At 31.5% G+C, this 19617-nt stretch overlaps 1 protein-coding gene across 7 annotated transcripts; it reads left to right on the forward strand.

Moving 5' to 3' along the window:
- Positions 1–31: 31 nt before the first annotated feature.
- LOC122577947 (disks large homolog 5-like) lies at positions 32–18264 on the forward strand. 7 transcript variants are annotated; one of them, XM_043749693.1, is made up of 14 exons: positions 32–99; positions 748–853; positions 1469–1486; positions 1892–2039; positions 2166–2514; positions 2611–3030; positions 3420–4508; positions 4585–5149; positions 5426–6532; positions 6698–7721; positions 7814–8055; positions 8177–8406; positions 8583–8802; positions 8891–18264. In XM_043749693.1, the coding sequence occupies exons 2-14, from the start codon at positions 811–813 to the stop codon at positions 8995–8997; spliced, it is 5562 nt and encodes a 1853-aa protein (XP_043605628.1). In that variant the 5' UTR covers positions 32–99; positions 748–810; the 3' UTR covers positions 8998–18264. The 7 variants fall into 7 exon arrangements, with proteins under 7 accessions (XP_043605628.1, XP_043605622.1, XP_043605624.1 ...); XM_043749687.1 differs by having other exon boundaries at positions 4585–6532; XM_043749689.1 differs by having other exon boundaries at positions 4585–6532; positions 7814–7980.
- The last annotated feature ends 1353 nt before the right edge of the window (positions 18265–19617 follow it).

The following is a 19617-nucleotide window of genomic DNA, read 5'->3' on the forward strand; positions in this document are numbered from 1 at the left end:
AACAAGCTCGTCCACAAAGTATGTTTATTATCGACAATGCGAAACAGAGAGTAGTGGCGGAATGAAAATGGCTAATTGTCAGGTTCGTTGGTGTAGCAGGTGAGCGATCAATTATCGTTAATATCAGGACATTAGTCGCTTTGGGATGAACGGTGCGCAGTTTGTAGCGATCTGAACAGTCGAAATCAGTGAAAATTGTGTCGATTTTAGTGTTGTCGAGCGACTTAATGGATTATCTGAAGAGGTGCGCGATCGAGATTACTGCTGAAAGGCTTGTTGGCTCCTTTTTTTTCTGCAGTGATAACAAGTTTTCAGTTTGTTAGATATGAGCTAGCCGGTGATCGATACTTGTCTGGACTCGCTTGCGTACGAGAATCAATAACCTCGCAGTTGACAGGAAAAAAAGAAACGGATACGACGCGGTCTCAAAAGATTGAGACACATCAGCAAAACGTAGATTAATTTATTACGTCCATTCAGAAAACATACGTCTACCCGTTGTTTCTCCCGTATCAGTAACCGCGCGGAAAAAAGTGATGCATGAAAAGTCTCGATATTACCAGGCACGTGTCTGTATTGGAGTAAGAGCTACTCTGTGTGTATGTGTGCCAGGTGCACTGTTGCATCCCTCTGATGAGAGCCATGCACCGTTTAGACCATAGCCATAATGTCATCCCGAAGGCTACTTCTTAGTAATTCACAAAGGGTTCACTCTTCCGTGAAGTACAGCGCATGGATACTTTCCAGGCAATACCTAGCACGTACCTTGCTAGAGAAATATTTGTGGTAGATCCTCGATGAATCAAGAGTATGGCTTCTGGTGCGTCTTCCTTGGATAGTGCTGGAAGTAGTGGTGAGTATAGTTTTTAGTTTTCTATATTACATGTTAATATATGTTTGTATTAGTTGTCCACTCTTATAGGTACAGATTTAAATGGAAAGTTTGATCTAATAATTTCAATGCTATTAAAAAATGTTTATTTTAATTTTAAACTCTACAGCAAAAGAAACAATAATGGAAGCAGCAATATTCTATCTATTTCTAAGTATGGAAAAAAGACAGTCTTATGTAAACATTTATATAATGTAATATTTGATATATTTATATCATTTTACAAAAATTCATTGCCAAAAAGTAGTACCAAATTTTATTTTGGACAAATAATGTAATATATAATTTAAATACATAGTTTTATAATTCTTGAATAAATGGAGCATTGTAGGTGTGTGATACTTAAAGAGTATTTATAATTTCACCTTGCAAAAAACAGTGAATCATGATGCTTACATGCGTGACATAGAGTTTCTTTCCTGGTGAAAGCTAGCTAGACCTCTGATTATATTGTTCTACCAATTGTAACAACATAGTGTATACTTGTATAAATATAGTCATTTCACTTTTATATTTATAGTGGATCATATATTATACTTACAATTGCTTACATTTTTGTTCATTGTTTTTTTGCAGATGGAGCACTCAATATGGGTAAGATTAATATGTGAAGAAAGTACAAATTAATGTCAATCAAATTGTGTTGTGTATCAAATTATTTTGTATCAAATTATTTTGTATCAAGAGAGTTTATCTAAAATGAGCAAATTATTCATTTACTGTAGTATTCAAGTTATATTACTATCTTTTTATGTATTCTGTTAAGATGTGTGTTTAATCTAGATTATACCTTTATGTGAAGCAAATTAAAATTATATCCTTACATACAATAAATTTTGACACAAAAGCATTTAATATAAGCTATTTTCAATTTAATGCACACTTTGTTGCACTGACATTACTTTTATATGTAGAAATACACAAATTATATTTAATTGCATTGTATTTATTGTTTTGCAATTTGCATTATTGGATATAACTTGGGTGTATGGCATGCAGAAAGAGATAGTGGAGGCTATGGCAGTGTTGGCAGTCCTGTTGGTGGGCCTGAATGTCGTAGTGATTATGATGGTTTGCAAGCTCAATGTGATCAAGCCATGCATCAGCTTCAGCTACTTAGGCATAAGCACTCCGATACTATAAGACGGTTTGTCTTGGTTTTGTTTAATGTGGTATTGCTTAATTGTTTGTGATATTGTGTTTGATGTTTTGTACAAAGTAAATATAATTTAAATAATTATAAATTTATTTAATGAAGTACTTTAAAATGCAGGTGTGAACATACTATGAAGGAATTGGAATACTACAGGGGACAGCATATAGCAGTCATGAATCAATTAGAGGCAACGTCACAAGAAAGTTCCGCACTGCGGGGCAAATATGGAGATTTAGTAAATGACAAGCAACGCCTAGATCGGGAAGTCCAAGCGTTGCAAAAGGAAGTGTCTGAATTAAGGTGTCAAAATCAAGAAGTTCTTGTTTCTGATGCTAGTAATAGTGACACTATGAATCAGCACTATCTATCTGCGCTTCGAAAATATGAAGCCGTTAAAGACGAGTACGATGCCCTTAGGAAACGGTACGATGATTTAATATCATCCCATTCATCGGCCGTTAATAAGGTATGTACAAAATATTAATTTACAGAACGTTAAAACATATATGCACATATTAAGAGTTATTTGTAATTCAAACTTTATATATTCGGTTCAATATAGTTGGAATTATCTCAAGAAGAGGCTGCCAGGTTAAAAAAACAATATGATGAAATTGTTCAAGAACGCAATAGCGCAGTTCGTGAGCGTAATGGTTTAAAACAACAGTGTACAGCTGCCATTAGGCAGTGGGATATTGCATTAAGGGAAAGAAATGAATATCGTGAAGCCTTAGCCAAAGTACAGCAACAACACGAAGAAGCAGTGAAGGAAATTAATCATGCAATGGTACTACGCATGAAAGCTAGTAAGGATATGAAACGATTAACAGAAGAAAGAAATGCTGCATTACAAGAATACAGTTTAATTATGGGCGAGCGCGATACAGTGCATAAAGAAATGGAAAAACTTGGTGATGATCTTACACAAGCATATACAAAAATCACACATTTAGAGAATCAGAATAAACAATTTATGGAAGAGGTAAATTTTCTTAAATTAGTCATAAAAAACAATTAATTTGTCATGTAACTAAATCGATGATAAATTTATTTGTATTAAATTTAATAATAATATATATATATATATATATTATTATTATTATTATTATTATTATTATTATTATTATTATTATTATTATTATAATATATATATATATATCTTTATTTATTACTTAACCATTTAAATGTGCTATAAAACATCAGTATAATATAATTAGAAATTACTAAGTACAATAATCGGCTCATTATTACTTTCTTCTCATAGATTTTGTATTGGTTTTAGTTATTTATACACTGCACATTACTTGCTACTACGTGTACTATTTTTAAATTAATGTTCTGTATTTTAATATCTGTTTTCTTTATTTTTAGAAAAAAGCTTTATCCTATCAAATTGAAACTTTAAGAAGAGAAATTTCATCCGCTTTGCAAGATCGAGACGATGCTTTAAAACAATGTAACGAATTACGCCAAAAGTTTGGTGATTATTCTGAAGGCTCAAACAGGGATTATAAAAATCGTATGGAATTACACTCATATAATCGTGAACGAGATAATTCGAACAAAGAAGCTGAAAGAGAAAATAACGCTACAGATTACACTAAACGGGATAAGGAACGTATGGATAACTTGGATCAAGCTAACTTGGAATTAGATAAACTTAGAAAATCTGTCGATAAATTGCAAGCAGAACTCGAAGAAGCCCTCCAAGAAGCAGAAGTATCAAAACGAAGAAGGGATTGGGCTTTCAGTGAAAGGGATAAAATAGTTTTAGAAAGGGAAAGTATTAGAACTCTCTGCGATAGATTAAGAAAAGAGCGCGATCGTGCTGTTTCGGAACTAGCGGGTGCTTTACGTGATTCTGATGATATTAAAAAGCAACGGAACGAAGCATCGAAAGAATTAAAGGATCTCAAAGAAAAGATAGAATCTGGTGATCATGCGTTAAGAGCAAGTCAATTTGCACAAAGCTTAGCGCATGCACATGATTCGGCGATCGATACTGATGTTAGTGACTGGGAAATTCTTACTATTCACTTGGATCTTAGTCGAGTTTGCTTAGATTCTGATCGTGATTTGGGATTGACATTAGTTGGAGGTCGTGATAATCCATATTATCCAAATGATACAGGAATTTATGTTGCTCAAGTAACATCAGGAAGTGCTGTTGATGGTAAATTAAGAGTGAATGACTGCATTATGCGAGTAAACAATGTAGATTGTACATCTGTTTTTACACGTGTAATTATGGAAACTTTACGTACCTGTTCGGTGGGATCAGCTACATTAACGATAAGAAGACGGCGTTTAACTAGAAGGTCATTAAGGACAACGCAATTGCCTGTTGGTTCAGTTCCTCATGGTATTTCTTTGGAGCTTGGAGTATACATTTCGAAGATTTCACCGGGTAGTTTATCTGCTAAAGATGGCAACCTTGCTGTTGGAGATAGAGTTTTAAATGTATGTCTTATACATATTTTGTATTGATTTTATTTATTTATTCCTCTTGAAATTAATATAGTTCTTTGTTCTATAGATTAATAGTAAACCAATGGAAGGCATTAATTCCAGCCACGAAGCGATGGCAACTTTGAATGATACAAGTACGGATGTGTTAACTATTACGACCCTGAAAGGAATACCATTGCCTTCAGCAACTAGTTCTGAAACTATGACCATTGATGGTAGCTTTGGTACTGAGAAACAAAAAATGGTGAATAGTTGTTCTCAAACAGAACAAGAAAGAATATTGTTAAAGATTCCATCGGACGATTATGAAAGAAGACACGTTGCTTCGAACTTTGGTGATAGAAGTGTTTACAAAGTTTCAAAATCCGTTAGTGGTGAAAAACCAAGTGGAATTAGCAATGCTTGGGACAATATACGAGAGAAGATTGATATAGTACGAGGACGTAAACATAGCAAAGATCGGGAGGAGAAGAAGAAACGACACCGCAACTCGAGTCCAAATACCTTTGAGCAAGAGCAAGATGCAATAGCGGAATTAGATTCAGTAATAGAGAGCTACCACAAGAAAGCGAATAATGGAGTACTGAAACGAAGTAAGCGACGCGGAACCGAAAAGGTTGAGAAAAATGGAGGTACGTGGCCGAAAGCCAGAGGTGGACCTCTGATTCAAAATGGTACTGGTACTATTTTACATCCACGTAAGACAAAAGAAAGGTTGCCCTTAAGTGTACTCCTTAATCAACCACCAAAGTATGAAAGTTATAATTATAATCGTATTTCTAATCCTATACCCTTAACCAATTTTTCCAATATGAACAATCGGCATACGGTTTATAAACCTGTAGAAAAACCATTACCAAATTTCCTTAAAACTGGACCGTTATTTAGTCAGAAATCCTTTACTCCAGTGGTGCAGTTCAAAGATATCCCGATAGATAAGAAACCAGCAACCGAATTCGAGAACACGGAAAATAGACTCAGTTCTACGCTGACACCATCTGAAACTAGCATCGATTTTTCCGTAAAGTCTGGAAATACGGGAAAAGATGTAGAATATTTTTCGAAGAAAAGAACGCAAAAGTATACTCCTAGCAACGAGAATCAAGTAGACACACTACAGCATAATAGAGTGCAATCTCAACTTTATTCCGGGGCTGGATCATCAACTTCGTCGACTAGCGGCACGAGACAGCAGTTGACTGGTAATTTTTCATTTCCTCCCTATACGCATTCGCATCCGCATCCCCATCAACAAAATTCTTTACCTTCGAGATACCCTTCCCCGCCGTCTTTGCCGTCTGCACAGTCCGGGGAGTCAATAGGACTACCCGATGCACGATCTTATTGTTTCGAACCTTCATATAGCCCCGGCCCGCAAACAGGATTCGGGCATTTGCACACACCCTCTGTAGATTTGCATTACCACAAATCTCGCGCTCCACCGATTGGCACTACATACGACGTACCAGCGTACACACATGGCTACGAAGGTGGAACTTTTCCAAGAAAAAAGGAAAATCAACGTTTTCGAATACCATCAAATCCTAGTGTGACTTCAAAAAGCAGCGTGGGTAAATTATCTACTGGCAGTATAGAAAGAACTTCAGAAAGAGGCAGTCCGATGCCAACATTCCACGTGGAAGTACTTAGTCCTGGTACCGGTAGCGGAAATAGCTCTGGTGGAACTGTCAGAGGAAGTAGTGGCAATAAACGGTCCAGCATGCCGGACTATTGCTACTCTCAACCTAGGCCAGCACCTGGAGAACTTCGCAGAGTTCACATAGACAAGTCAGTCGAACCTTTAGGTATCCAGATTTCTTGCTTAGAGAGCGGCGGTGTATTCGTTTCCACTGTTAGCGAGCACAGCTTAGCATCTCAAGTCGGTCTTCAAATCGGTGACCAGTTGCTTGAAGTCTGTGGTATCAATATGAGGAGTGCTACGTATCAACTTGCTGCCAATGTGTTACGTCAGTGCGGTAATTCCATTACGATGCTGGTGCAGTACAGTCCAGACAGTGAGTACAGTGTTTTGTTAGAAAAAGTAGAATATCCCTATCACAAGCTGCACTTTATACAAATCTTCTTGCACCTTTCTTATTAAACGTGATCATTATTTATCATTATTGCATGGTTCTTATCTTGATACAACATCACCCTTATATGTCCCTTCTTTTTGCTAGAATACAATGAGTTAGAAGAAGGCTCTGCTTCTTCGAGTTCATCAGAAGCTGGTGGTGCTGAAGGAGGTAGTCGTAGTGGATCACCCACTCCATGTAATAGTCCTGAAGCTCCTAGAAAAACAACTATTGAGTCATTGGATAGCTCAGAACCTGAACGTGACGCTTCTACTAGTTTAAGTACAATACGTGATACTTCCAATACCTTGACTATTATGCGCGAAACTTCAAATACTTTAGAACCACCTCGTACAATTCGAGAAAGAGATATCAGAAATTCTGCTTCATTGGAAGTACCAAGTACGCAACAGAGAGAACGAGAAATTAGAGCATCAGCATCTTTGGATATTAATATCAGAAAGCCGGAACTTCGTAGTTCAGCTACGTTAGATAATATGCGTAATTCCGCAACTCTTGATACATTACGTGGTACTGCTAATACTCTTACACGCGCACAGCTTAATGCAGCGACCACGTTGCAACGACAAAATGCAACTGTAAGAAGTCCGACACAAGAAGAACAAAATCGTAAAAGCCCACCACCAAGTGAACCGAGGTATCTTTTTATCGAAACAAGAAAATGTTCGAATTTAGGTATTTCCCTTGTTGGTGGTAATGGTGTCGGAATATTCGTACACTCAGTACAACCAGGTTGCCTCGCGGAAGATGCAGGATTACGTCCCGGTGACCGTATCCTAGAATATAATGGTGTTGATCTCAGACAAGCAACCGCAGAACAAGCTGCTTTAGAATTGGCTAGACCAGCAGATAAAGTAACGCTGATTGCTCAATATGTACCTGAAAGGTATAACGAAGTAAAGGATAAACCTGGAGACAGTTTTTATGTGAAAGCAATGTTCGATCGAGTAGGCGAAGTTGGAGATAGCCTACAACTTAGGTTTAGTAAAGATGATATTTTATATGTCGATAATACAATGTTTAATGGTACTCCGGGTCATTGGAGAGCTTGGATAGTTGATCAAGCTGGAAGAAGACAAACTTGTGGTATAATTCCAAGCAAATTCAAGTAAGTTGGGGACATCAAATATTGAACGAATCTCTTTTAAGATTATGTTTTATATTTCTATTATATCTCATATGTATCCATAATATCGTTAGGGTCGAAGAAGAACTGCTTTTACGACGTTCATTAGGCGATTTAGAAACAGATACTAGTAGAAGAGGTAGCACAAGCGCAAGAAGAAGCTTTTTTCGTCGAAAGAAACATCAACGTTCTTCTAGTAGGGATAGTAAAGAATTGTCACATCTTACGGGAGTAAATTTGGGTTGGTATAGTGATAGTGGAACACTAAATGAAGAAACTCTTCCAGCAAGTTATCAACGTGTTGAAAGATTGGATTGTAAATATTTGTTACATCAAATATTTATTTAATGCACAATTATTACTACTTATCATTAACCATTATTTAATTCATTCTATCAAAATATTAAATTCGTTTTTATACTTTTATTTTTATGCAGATCCAGCTTTAAGACCTGTGTTGATCATTGGACCGTTAAGCGAATGTGTAGTGACAAAACTATTACAAGAATTTCCAGGAGAGTTCACCAGGTGTCTCGCAGAAGCTATGCACTGTTCTCAAGCGACGCTTGAACAAGGTTTGCGCGACTCGCTTTATGTGGACTATAGAAAAAAAGGAAGCTATTTCGAGTGTACCACAGTACAAGCTGTGAAGGACATCTGTGAGAAGGTATCTTTTTTTATCCAATGCCTATACAATATTGATAACGTTATTTATAGTAAGCGTATAAACACTAGGTTAAACACCTAAAAGTAGATCATTTAAAATTTATATAATTCTGTGAATTTCTTTTTATTTCTTTTTTAGCTTTTATTAAAACTTTGTTGATACATATTTATTTATAGAATACTCATTGCATATTGGATGTATCAATTGCGTCGATCGAGCGACTTCATCGACATCAGATCTATCCTATAGTATTGTTGATTAAATTTAAAAGTACCAAACAAATAAAGGAAGTCAAAGATTCCAGATACCCAAGTGATAAAGTTAGTGCCAAAGCGGCCAAGGAGATGTATGAACAAGCATTAAAATTGGAAGCTGAGTATAAACATTATATTTCTGGTAAGAATATTTATGAAATAAAAATGCAACTTTATGTCTTACTGTGAATTTGTTGCATTATTGTTGATACAACTTTCACGTATTTCAGTTGTAATTCCAGCTGGAGTAAATGTCGCGTACATATGTACTCAAGTAAAAGCTGCAGTAGATGAAGAACAAAGCAAAGCGCTGTGGGTTCCTAGAGGACCTCCCTGACATTTAAGGGGGGGTCCCCACAAACCACAGTGGAAATCAATCTAAATTCCACCAGGGGGCCCTTACGTCGTACGATTGTAAAATTGTTACAATTTTTTTTATTTATGGTCTCTTATTTGTCACGACAGTGTGCAGGAATTTCGGTTTTTCTTTTCATGGTTCCATTACTACGATCTTTTTAATTATTTTTATTTATTTCGTTATTGTAATGCAATTATGCAAAGTTTTTAATATCTTTTTTATCTTTCTTCCTTTTTTCATTTATCTTTCACTTTGAAGTCTGATACAAATTATACAATTTATTTTAATAAGCTTTGTCATAAGTATTTTAATAAGTATTTCACTATTTCAGCAAATATTTGATGCTAGTTAAACAACACTGATATTTCCTATAAAATATTACGAGATAAACAAGACGTTTTATACAAATCCTATCTTATATTTTCAACTTTAATATCCTTGATTTTTACTTTCCTTATGAAAATGACACTATTGATGTATTACATTTCAATATTTCACTTTTATGGAAAAAAATCAGCATAGTATAGTTTCAACATTTAATTTCCCTTAAATCAACAGACATGTGCAAGAATTATTCTTCATGCTTCATAAAAGTTGAAAACTTTGCTTGCTGCTTCGAACCTCGATCGATCATAATTTCCCAATAAGGTATGCAACAATGTGAAAATTATTTGTTGCAATTGGCGTGAGACCATAAATGAATTAATGTAGCAAGTAAAAATATTCATCGTATTGTGGCCCGTAAAACATTTGGTGGATAAATGTAAAGTTCATTAGTTAGTGAATAAGTCTCAGCCATTCAGTGCTTGGCTGATGTTATTAACCCCTCAGATCACTTCGTTGTACAGAATAATTTTGCGTGATTAGTATTATTGTACAGAGGATGTTATAAATTAAAAGAGGTTACTTATTTGTATATAATTTACTTATGAAACTTATGGATTATATGTTTATTAATTTTTAGTTTAGATGAATCCTTTAATTGTATGTTTAAATTTAAGTGATACTTTAGTCATTGTTTTATAAAACTGTTTATAATCCATTTGTTGAAGTTGCGTAGCTATTGGTTTGAGGGGTTAAAATTTTAATGTTGTAGGTCCAGGAATTAAAAAATGTAAAGAAATTGAATACGGAATTGAAAAAAATGGATTGTTTTTGCCATTTTTTAAATTTGTAAATATCTGAAATGATAATAAGCAGTAGATATCCGCAACACAGAGAAACTCAATATAAAGCGCTCGTAACAAAACGTATGATGGAGTATGTTACTGCTTTTTTATTTCTGTAGTTCGAATTATTTTACGAATTTATACTGTAATGTTTTTAAATCGAGTTTAAGACGCTTTGTAAGGTGCAGTCATATTTTTGAACACATTTAAAATGCGAGTACGTATCATTACGTATCTACATTCAGAATTCAGTACATATTTCTTACTACATTTTTAAATATAAGGACGTCATACATTTTTTAAATAATTTTTACTGTTATTATCTTAAAAATTATACTTAAATTTCCCCACTTCTTGCTTTCTTCCTAAACATTTTGATAAATATAACAGGATCTTTTATATTGTTTTCAATATCTGGATGTAGATACAAGTTTCATATATACATATTACCAGAAAAAATTAAGAGTACATTAAATGAAATAGCTAAAAGAAATAGCTATCGTAAAAGTCTAGTAACGATGCTTCGATACTTAAATACATAATCTTCTTTTTTGTTCGAAACGAAGCCTTTCTAATTTCGAAAGAGGCTTACGTTCTTTAATGATATCGATAAATATCGAATATCAAGTTTAGTAACAATTTGTACGTACAGAAAGAATCCAGTAAGAGTGGAAGACAAACAAATGAAGTTAAACATTGCTTTTTGTAAAACAGAAATTTAGTTTTTTAACAAGACAATATTTAGGCGTAAGTTATCAAAGTGAGACCAAAAATTAAAAGAATATTATGCTAATTCATAAGGATTACAATTAAATTTATTCGTATCGTTAGCGTCGATATGTTTAATGCGGAAGTGTAGATATATACTTTTTGATACGTTGCGAAATCATCGGTACGAATTTCGTAATAAAAAAGGCTCAAAAAGGAAGAAAAAGGGAAAAAATTATGAATTATAAAAAATGCCGTACACACTTGGCAGCTTATAATAACAAGGAATTATTGTATTTCGCACCCAAGGTAAATACTCTTTAAAAGGCTATCGTGGACAATCTACGCGTTAAAATTAAGAATTTACTAGCGAACTAATATAACAAAATATTTTCGGGAAAGAATATTTAATTCTTATTCTTTTAATAAGTAGAGAGGATATGATAATATATGTGTGTGTACGTTTATATATTGCATATATTTGTACACACATATGAATCTTGAACGTTATACATGTGTGGGGTGAAGTAAATTATTTAAATCGACAATCTTAATTATATTTTATATGACGATATTACAATCATACAATACTTATGAGAGTAATGCATTATATATTTTTTTTATAACGATTTTATTTTTCCTAATTTATTTTGGCATTGTTCTAATTGAAAAATACAACAAATCTGTTTACTTTTTGTAAGTATGGCAGTAATTTTCTTTTCAATGTTGAATTGACGAAAACACGATTGAGATACTTAACTCTAAAAAGAAAATAGCAAAACATTAATATATAGATATTTTTTTTTAGTACATGTATAGTATCTACGACAAATTTAGTGCAAAATATAACATAAGACTCAGAATGTTATAAAAACAGCACGCGTTATTTAATTTATATTAAAAATAAAACTACAATGGATATTAATTCTAAAAAAATATCCAAATCGTAAGTCGCGCCTTGAGTAATATATTTCTTAATTAAAATTAAGTATAACGTGACCGAAGAGTAAACCGTAACTTCATAAAATTTTGTTAATTATTGCAATTGTGTCGTATTGAATAATTTTTTAGATGAAACGAAACAATAAAACTCTCACCTTACATAAGAATCTTGTATAACGGGCAAGATTCGTTTGTGGAGAGTTAAAAGGTTTGTTTTCTCCCGTAGCTTGATACGTCTACAACTATCCTATTTTAAAAAACACAAACTATCGATATTTAAATTAAACATAATTTCTGTGCGGTGCAAGAGGAAAAATTAAGATAGGTCGAGGGCGAAGTAAAATGCCAAAAATAACAAAAAGAGAAAGAAAAAGAAAAGAAAACAGTATCGAAGGAGGAAGGAGAAAAGATTAATTTTGTATTATGATTATTCTCAATCACAGCACTGTGATACATATAACATTTACAGCTTTGATAACATATCAATTTCACAATCCTTCTACATTACTATTATACATATACATACATATTTTGGGCAATACTTACATATACATAAATGTTATATATATTTAACTACGCACTTTTACTATTTTTCATAAGCACGTGATTCTGAACCATTCAATACCCACATACATAGCATTAGTGCGCGCAAATACGTCCGTAATAAACGAAGGATGTATGATGTACACTTTTTTCGATAGAATTTCGAGTGGATTGAATTTGAATGAAAAATTCTAGATATTTTCCATATATTATCTAAAAATGTATAAAGATAAAACTTATAAAAGTATGTTTTTCATGTAAAATTTAAATTTATTACTTTTTAACGCTCTAAAATGAAACTAGGATGCAATTATATCTTTTTATTTATCTCAGATTAGAAATTACTTATTTCTAATGATCATTGAACTTATGAAACAAAGAAATTTGTTATTATTTATTGTTACCATTCATTTATTCATTTGTTGTTTAATGTATTTTTAAAAGAGCGTAATTGAATTTGTCTAATCAAGGAAATAAATCATATATGTTTTCAAGTATTATTTACTCGAAATGTTTCTAAAAATATTTGAGACGTAATTGACACACGTGCTGAGTGGTGCACTAACAAACAATTAAATGTACCATAATAGAAGCATTAATTACTGGCAATCATTGAAGCGTTTATGGTGATATATTACTTAGACGAGAAGCAAAGCCTGACGATTGGGTTTGAAAAATGCGCGATACAGATCGATGATTTATGATTCTAATAGCGATTTGTTCAAACGATAATCGCGACTAGTCTTCAATAGTATTCTATTTTCTATAACGAATTTCTCCTCGCAATATCACTTATATGCTCCAGCCGAAATTTTATCGTCTTAATATCATTGTGTCCGACATTATATTCGCTATCTCCCCATAGGTTTCCTATTCTATTTGTATCGCACTATTTGTTTAACCAATAACGATGTACGTAACAATTACACTGCGCATCATCACTGAAAAGAGTTTATTCTAAACTTAACTAAAAGCACGTTTGACATTATGTTTCATTTCTTCTTATGTTTCGTTTCTCTGGTTTTATCTTGTCTCAAATATTTTCAATTAAACTCAAGATTAACAAAATTAGATGTTTTATCATATAAAAGTTCCTAAAAATCAAAAAACTCTAATTATCTTTTCTTTTTAATTAAAAAATTCAATTTCAATTAAATCTCAATTTTAATTCAGATTCAATTAAGAATGTTACTTTTGAAACGCAAAATGCTGAAATATAGAGAAACGACTTACTATAATAAGAAGTATTGTCATTGTTTGCTCTTGTCTTCCAAATTTCCACAATTATAAATCGTTATCACCCAATCAATATGGTTATATAAATTTGATGAATATCGAAAAAACAAATTACTTATCTTAAATTTGTAATTTATGAGAACATATGAGTCTATTATATTAACGATTCTATTAAACTTCTGTCATATCTGTATATTTTTCAAGTATTCTACGAGTCTTTTATCTTGTTACAAAAGTGATTATAGCTATCAATCGGCAAAAATATCAAAATTTTTAATAGATCTAAATCTATTGTCTAATCAGATACACTTAATTTGTCTGCAGCCTTTCCTATTAATCAGCATATTTTTTGAAGCAATAAGATTCTTATACTCATTGAAAAATTAGCGAATAGAGCTCGCGAATGTATAATATAATAATATCAACTTGGTGCTGTTTGTTCTTACACATTTATTACATTAGTTTTTATACACATATATTAAGAATATTCTCTTATCAGTCAATGCAATTGTAAGCACTTGTGCATATCCTGGAACTATGATATTGAATGGTTTGAAATTTTTATACCTGTATGTGTATACACATCTTTTGTTAACATATGTATGTATTTTGATTCTTATTGAGATAATGAAGATTATTACGATTTCGGTAAATTCGAAAAGAATCTAAAGAAAATTCATTGATGAACAACAGAAAAGTTTATTAATTGGGCATGCAAAGTGTCTTATTCGTCTCTCCTCATCGGTAGAATCGTCTTTGAATCAGAGTATTACCTCATCAGTAGTAAAAATTTATTCCTGTTTTGGCTAAGGAAACGTATAATATGTATAAATACAAATGTAACAATGTTGCGAGCGTAGATAAATTAGATTTGAGTATTTTTCAGTGAAGAGTATTTATCGATAATAACACTTAATTTTTATATTTAACTCTTTGATTGTGTAGAGATAAAGTTTTTGTAAATTTTGAAATACTTATGGATTATATTATTATATTTTTCATGGTATAAATTTTTGATCTTTTCCATTGTTTGAAAACGTTTTCGAAGAAGACAGTTTTGTTTTCAAGAGGAAAACAGTGAAATGTTCAGCGATCAGAGAGTTAAGAAAAACTAAACAAACAATACTGACTCTTAAAATGTACTATTTATGGCTGTTAAAAAGAAATGCGTTAATTAATTACAAAATGAATGACTACATAATATCAGAATGCAAGAAATTCAGACTAAATCAAATTTTATAAAAGTTAGATTACAGAATGACGTTTCTAGTTTTTTGATAATCACATTTCTACGTTTTTACACACACAGAGTGCATTATTGAAATGGAATTGTATACATAGTTACTAAGTGCAGATAAACCTAGACTGATTTATAAAATAATCAATTATCAAATTTGTGTCTATTTTGTCGGTGATAGAATTATGAGACATTGATCAATTTGCCAATTTGAATAACTAAAAGAAGAAAACGTTGTGCTTCATAGGTTGTTGAGATCTCCAATATACAAGCAAAAATCGGAATATATGGTTGTATCGTTTGTTTATAAACGCATTCACTGCCAAATATTTATTTAACTTTTGTTTCTTTATACTGCTAATGCATAGAGGAGGTTAAATATTTGCAATGTAATAAAAATATACGTATGAAACGTATTATGGAGAAAAGATAGATAAATAATTTGCATCGTGGTGGGAAAATCGTCTTGTAAAAACTTATTGTTCATAAACGTAAAGAAACTCAAGAGATTTGATTGTAAATGATTTTTTGTTAAATAATATTATATTAATGCAATATTATTGAAATAATGTTAAATGATATTATTTAGTAATATTATAGTGATATAATATTATGTTTTATAAATGTATTGTATATACATATGTAGCATATTTGTGCGTAATGTATCATGGATTGTATAAAGAGAAAGTTTTCGTATTACTTTAAGTGAGCTTTAAGGATCATTTTAATTTTGATTGGTAACGCAGTTTTCCATATGCTTCCATAAAGAAAATACCGAAATCTTATTTACTCACACGAAACTCCGCACGACAGGTGCCCTTATTAAGTTATTACATCTTCAACTATTTATTATTTATAGTTAAATTCTTACATAGTCAGCAATAAACTTGTCTGTTTATTTTCAGAGTACGTGTTTTCTTGTTATCTCAGTAATCATCCAGCATGTTTGAATCGTTTTGTTTATTGCACGTAAAATACAAAGATTTTATATATTTTTACATTTTATATTTCTATTGAATTTTATATTATTTACTCATACTTATATCGTATAGATGGAGAATGGTTAACAAACTAAATGAAAGGAGGAAGAGATATTTTATTGAGGGTATTTATCAATCACTCAAAATATTTCTCGCATTTTAATTCTAATCACGAAGGTTGTAATCAAGACGTCCAATACTTACACTACTGATAAACTAATACAACGTAATGTACATTTGTATAAATCCTTCAAGTATTCGTCATTCGATCTTTCCCACCAATGTGCTTTGTATGCGTAAGCTTTAACAGTGAATGCGTGCACAATTATTAATATAATATTTTTATCGCGCTTGATAACTAACAGTGTAATACAATTATGCGATTGTAGCATCTTTTTTTCTCTCTTTTTCTCTTTTTTTTTTTTTTTTTTTTATCAGGATCGAACGGATAGGATATTTCAGAATCTGTGATCAATATATATCGACACGTATAAGCAGCATGAAATTTGCGATTATACTAAGATGCAAATATTTTTTATACGAATTGGTGTATACGCTCAGACGGTAGCCGATCGTATTTAATGTACCGAGAGACGAAATTAGTGGTAGAACTTAGTACATGGTTCGACAAATTTTCCGAATATCAAAACGTTCTATGACAGTAAATTGCAATATTTTTATGCAATATTTATTGGAACGGTTGTTCGTTGTTATTGGAGCTAATTATTCGTTCGAATACGAAGTGAATATTATACATAAGAATGGAACGTGATTAATTTTATTTCTCTATTTCTTATAGTCAAGTTTAAATTTCTTGAAAAATTGTTGGCATCACATATTACGTACAATACGAAAACGTAACATAATCTTATAAAAAATGCGATTCTGTAATGAGGAAACAATTCAACATTTTCGGAGATCAATTATTTTATACGTTTACGTTATCATCTGGCAACACATCCGATATGTTGTCGTAACATCTTATACCAATTTCACAAATAGATTATACATTGATTTTACGTGTTGAAAAGGATCCGATTTGCAGCGCGAGTTTTGCTTGAATTTTAAATAAAATTCAAGCTGCAGCTCAATATTTATAGCTGATACAACTACTAAGTATATGCTTCAAATGTCCAATTTTACACCGTTCCCTTGAAAGAAAATAAGTCTTCCTGTGTCTATTCCTGCCACGCGTTGACTGCCCTGAAAATATTTTTTACCAAACCTTCACGATTTTTCATCACATTTGAATGCTAATGTATACGATTATAACTGCAACGTTACTTTCATGGTTAGTGAAAATTATTTTTGAAATCTCTTATTAATCGTAACAACTAAATACTATACTGATCCCAGTTAGTATTATCTGATTGTAGCTATTCACGAAAAAAGAAATATCGCAATTATCAAATACGATAAAAATTGCAATAAAAATCACATGGTATGAATAAAACTTTCAATTCTTTAAGATCAGAACGATTTGTATGATAAGGTTTCGTACAGTGTATGAAACCGAATTATAATAAATTAAATTTTATTAAAAAATTTCGAATATACCATATGGATTCGTAGGCCTTTGGAAATCTAAACAATTAAGACATTTGAAAAAAACGAAACAAATAAGCACTAGTTAATAGAATTCGAGTTTTGCAGAAACTCAATGAGAAAACAAAACGAGCTTCAATTCGATCCTAAAAATATGAATTCATGAGTAACGACAGAAAGTTTTCTTATAGGCTTGCATACGGTAATAATAATTAACATCGTAATTTGAATTGTCCTCTTTTAAACGACAACAAAGTATCAAAATTAATAATAAACACAAGACTACAGTATATTGAGAAAGAAAAATCTTAAACAATCTACTATGTAATTCGTAATCTATTTATAATTACTAGCAGAATAATGAACATGGAACATGTTTTCTTTGTTTTTCATGCAACTAATTTATCGATCACCATTACGATAACAATATATAAAAAACTGTATTGTATCATTCAATTTCCTCCGTTTCTTTTCTAATGGTTTTGATACCAAATGTTATAGCCCGTAATTTATAAATACGTATACTTCTATTTATATAAGCATCTCCTCTATATACATATAAATACATATATTGAATATATGTGTGTGTATATATATATATGCGTTATATGATATGTACATACATATATTTGCAACGCGACGATACGCGGACCGTCGGCAATCTTTGTAATATTATAATATATATGTATATGTGACACTCTGATTAATATGTATAATATAAGGGATGTATCGGTATTGCTGTGAGACTGTTCCAGCAACACACGAACGCCCATATAATAAATATTAACGTATCGACGTTCGTTATTCTTTGTAAGCCTTCTTTCTTGTAAAACGTACAAGTTGTCTTATGTAGGAGAGCAAGGAAATAAAGTCGATTGTACCGAAAGCTTCTCTCATCAATTCTCTTTTATTCAAGTAAGAAATTAATAGAGGAGAGTGATTGTTTTACATATATCATTATTTGTAACGCATATACGTTATATACGTATGTTTTATATAACACCCGTGCGTCACTGATATCACGTTTCATCGGAAGTTTGTTTTTTTTGGGGTACTTATCTTTAATATTTTATTTCTTCTGTTTTATCTCTAGAGAAATCAAATTTTTATTTCTTCCTGAAAAAATGTTGATGGACAATATTCTCTCCCGACCTATAACATGTGATCGATTATAAAAATATTCAAACTTATGTTCAATTTTTACTGCTAAGCTTTGTAGTTTAAATAAATACGTCAGCGTAATAAACACTAAAGACGAATTAAAAAATTGTTTGGAAAAAGAATGACAAAAAATTAACATTCGCTATTTACATAAAATAATTTGTAGTATACCAAACTGTTTAAAACGTAAGGGATATATAACCCAATACATGTTAAATTTTTGTTAAAAAAACCTATTGTAATTTTATGTTTCGATTTTTTAGTGCTCAAATATTGTCGTAATATAAAAATTCGGAATTTATAATTTTTAATTATTTAAAAAAACCGGTGTAATTTTATTTTGCAAGATATAATTTGTAATTTATCTTATTTAGTCGTATTGAAATATTTTTATTCTTTTCATTTCTTAGTAATTTGCTTTACGAAAAGAATGTTTATCTTAGGTATATACGTATAGTATCGCGTTTGATTAATTAGTTTATTGTTATAATTGTATCTCTCTTTTGTAGCACTTTTTTAAAGCAATTAGTATGGACGAATGATAAATGATGTTATTTTTATTCGTGCATATAAATATTGTGTTGAACAGCAATGTTTTTTAAACTCGAGGTCTTGAGGTCCTCAGTAGGTCATATAATCGATATTATTGATTGTGATAAGAATATTATAAAATAAAATAAGATTGTTAATTTAAGATAATAAGTTTACAGAATATAAATAGAGTGTAAATTTGCAATAATTTCTAAACTACTTATAGTAGTAGTCTGAACTGCTTATAATAGTAGTCTGAACTACTATAATGTAGGAGTAAAATTATGATCCTCTTTTTATAGAGCATGAAAATTACATCGAACGTAACAGTTTTATTTTTAACATGTGAAGTTTCTGAACCAGCTAAAAGGTAGTAATACATCAAATTTTTAATTATTTTCAAAGTGTAGCCAAACTGTTTGATTTGGTTTGTGCATCGTAAACGTTTATGTGAACGAATAAATCTAAAAGCCTAATTATAGCATAAATCAAATTATCAGTAAATATTGTCAATTATAATTTGTATAGAAACTGTTTCTACGAGATA

The sequence above is a fragment of the Bombus pyrosoma genome, linkage group LG3 (assembly GCF_014825855.1).
Source record: "Bombus pyrosoma isolate SC7728 linkage group LG3, ASM1482585v1, whole genome shotgun sequence".
Classification (NCBI taxonomy): domain Eukaryota; kingdom Metazoa; phylum Arthropoda; class Insecta; order Hymenoptera; family Apidae; genus Bombus; species Bombus pyrosoma.

Coding starts and splice junctions, on each gene's coding strand:
- LOC122577947 (XM_043749687.1), top strand. CDS start 811: ATGGCTTCTGGTGCGTCTTCCTTGGATAGTGCTGGAAGTAGTG. Junction 2,040..2,165: donor CACTCCGATACTATAAGACG/GTTTGTCTTGGT, acceptor TTTAAAATGCAG/GTGTGAACATACTATGAAGG. Junction 8,407..8,582: donor TGAAGGACATCTGTGAGAAG/GTATCTTTTTTT, acceptor ATTTATTTATAG/AATACTCATTGCATATTGGA.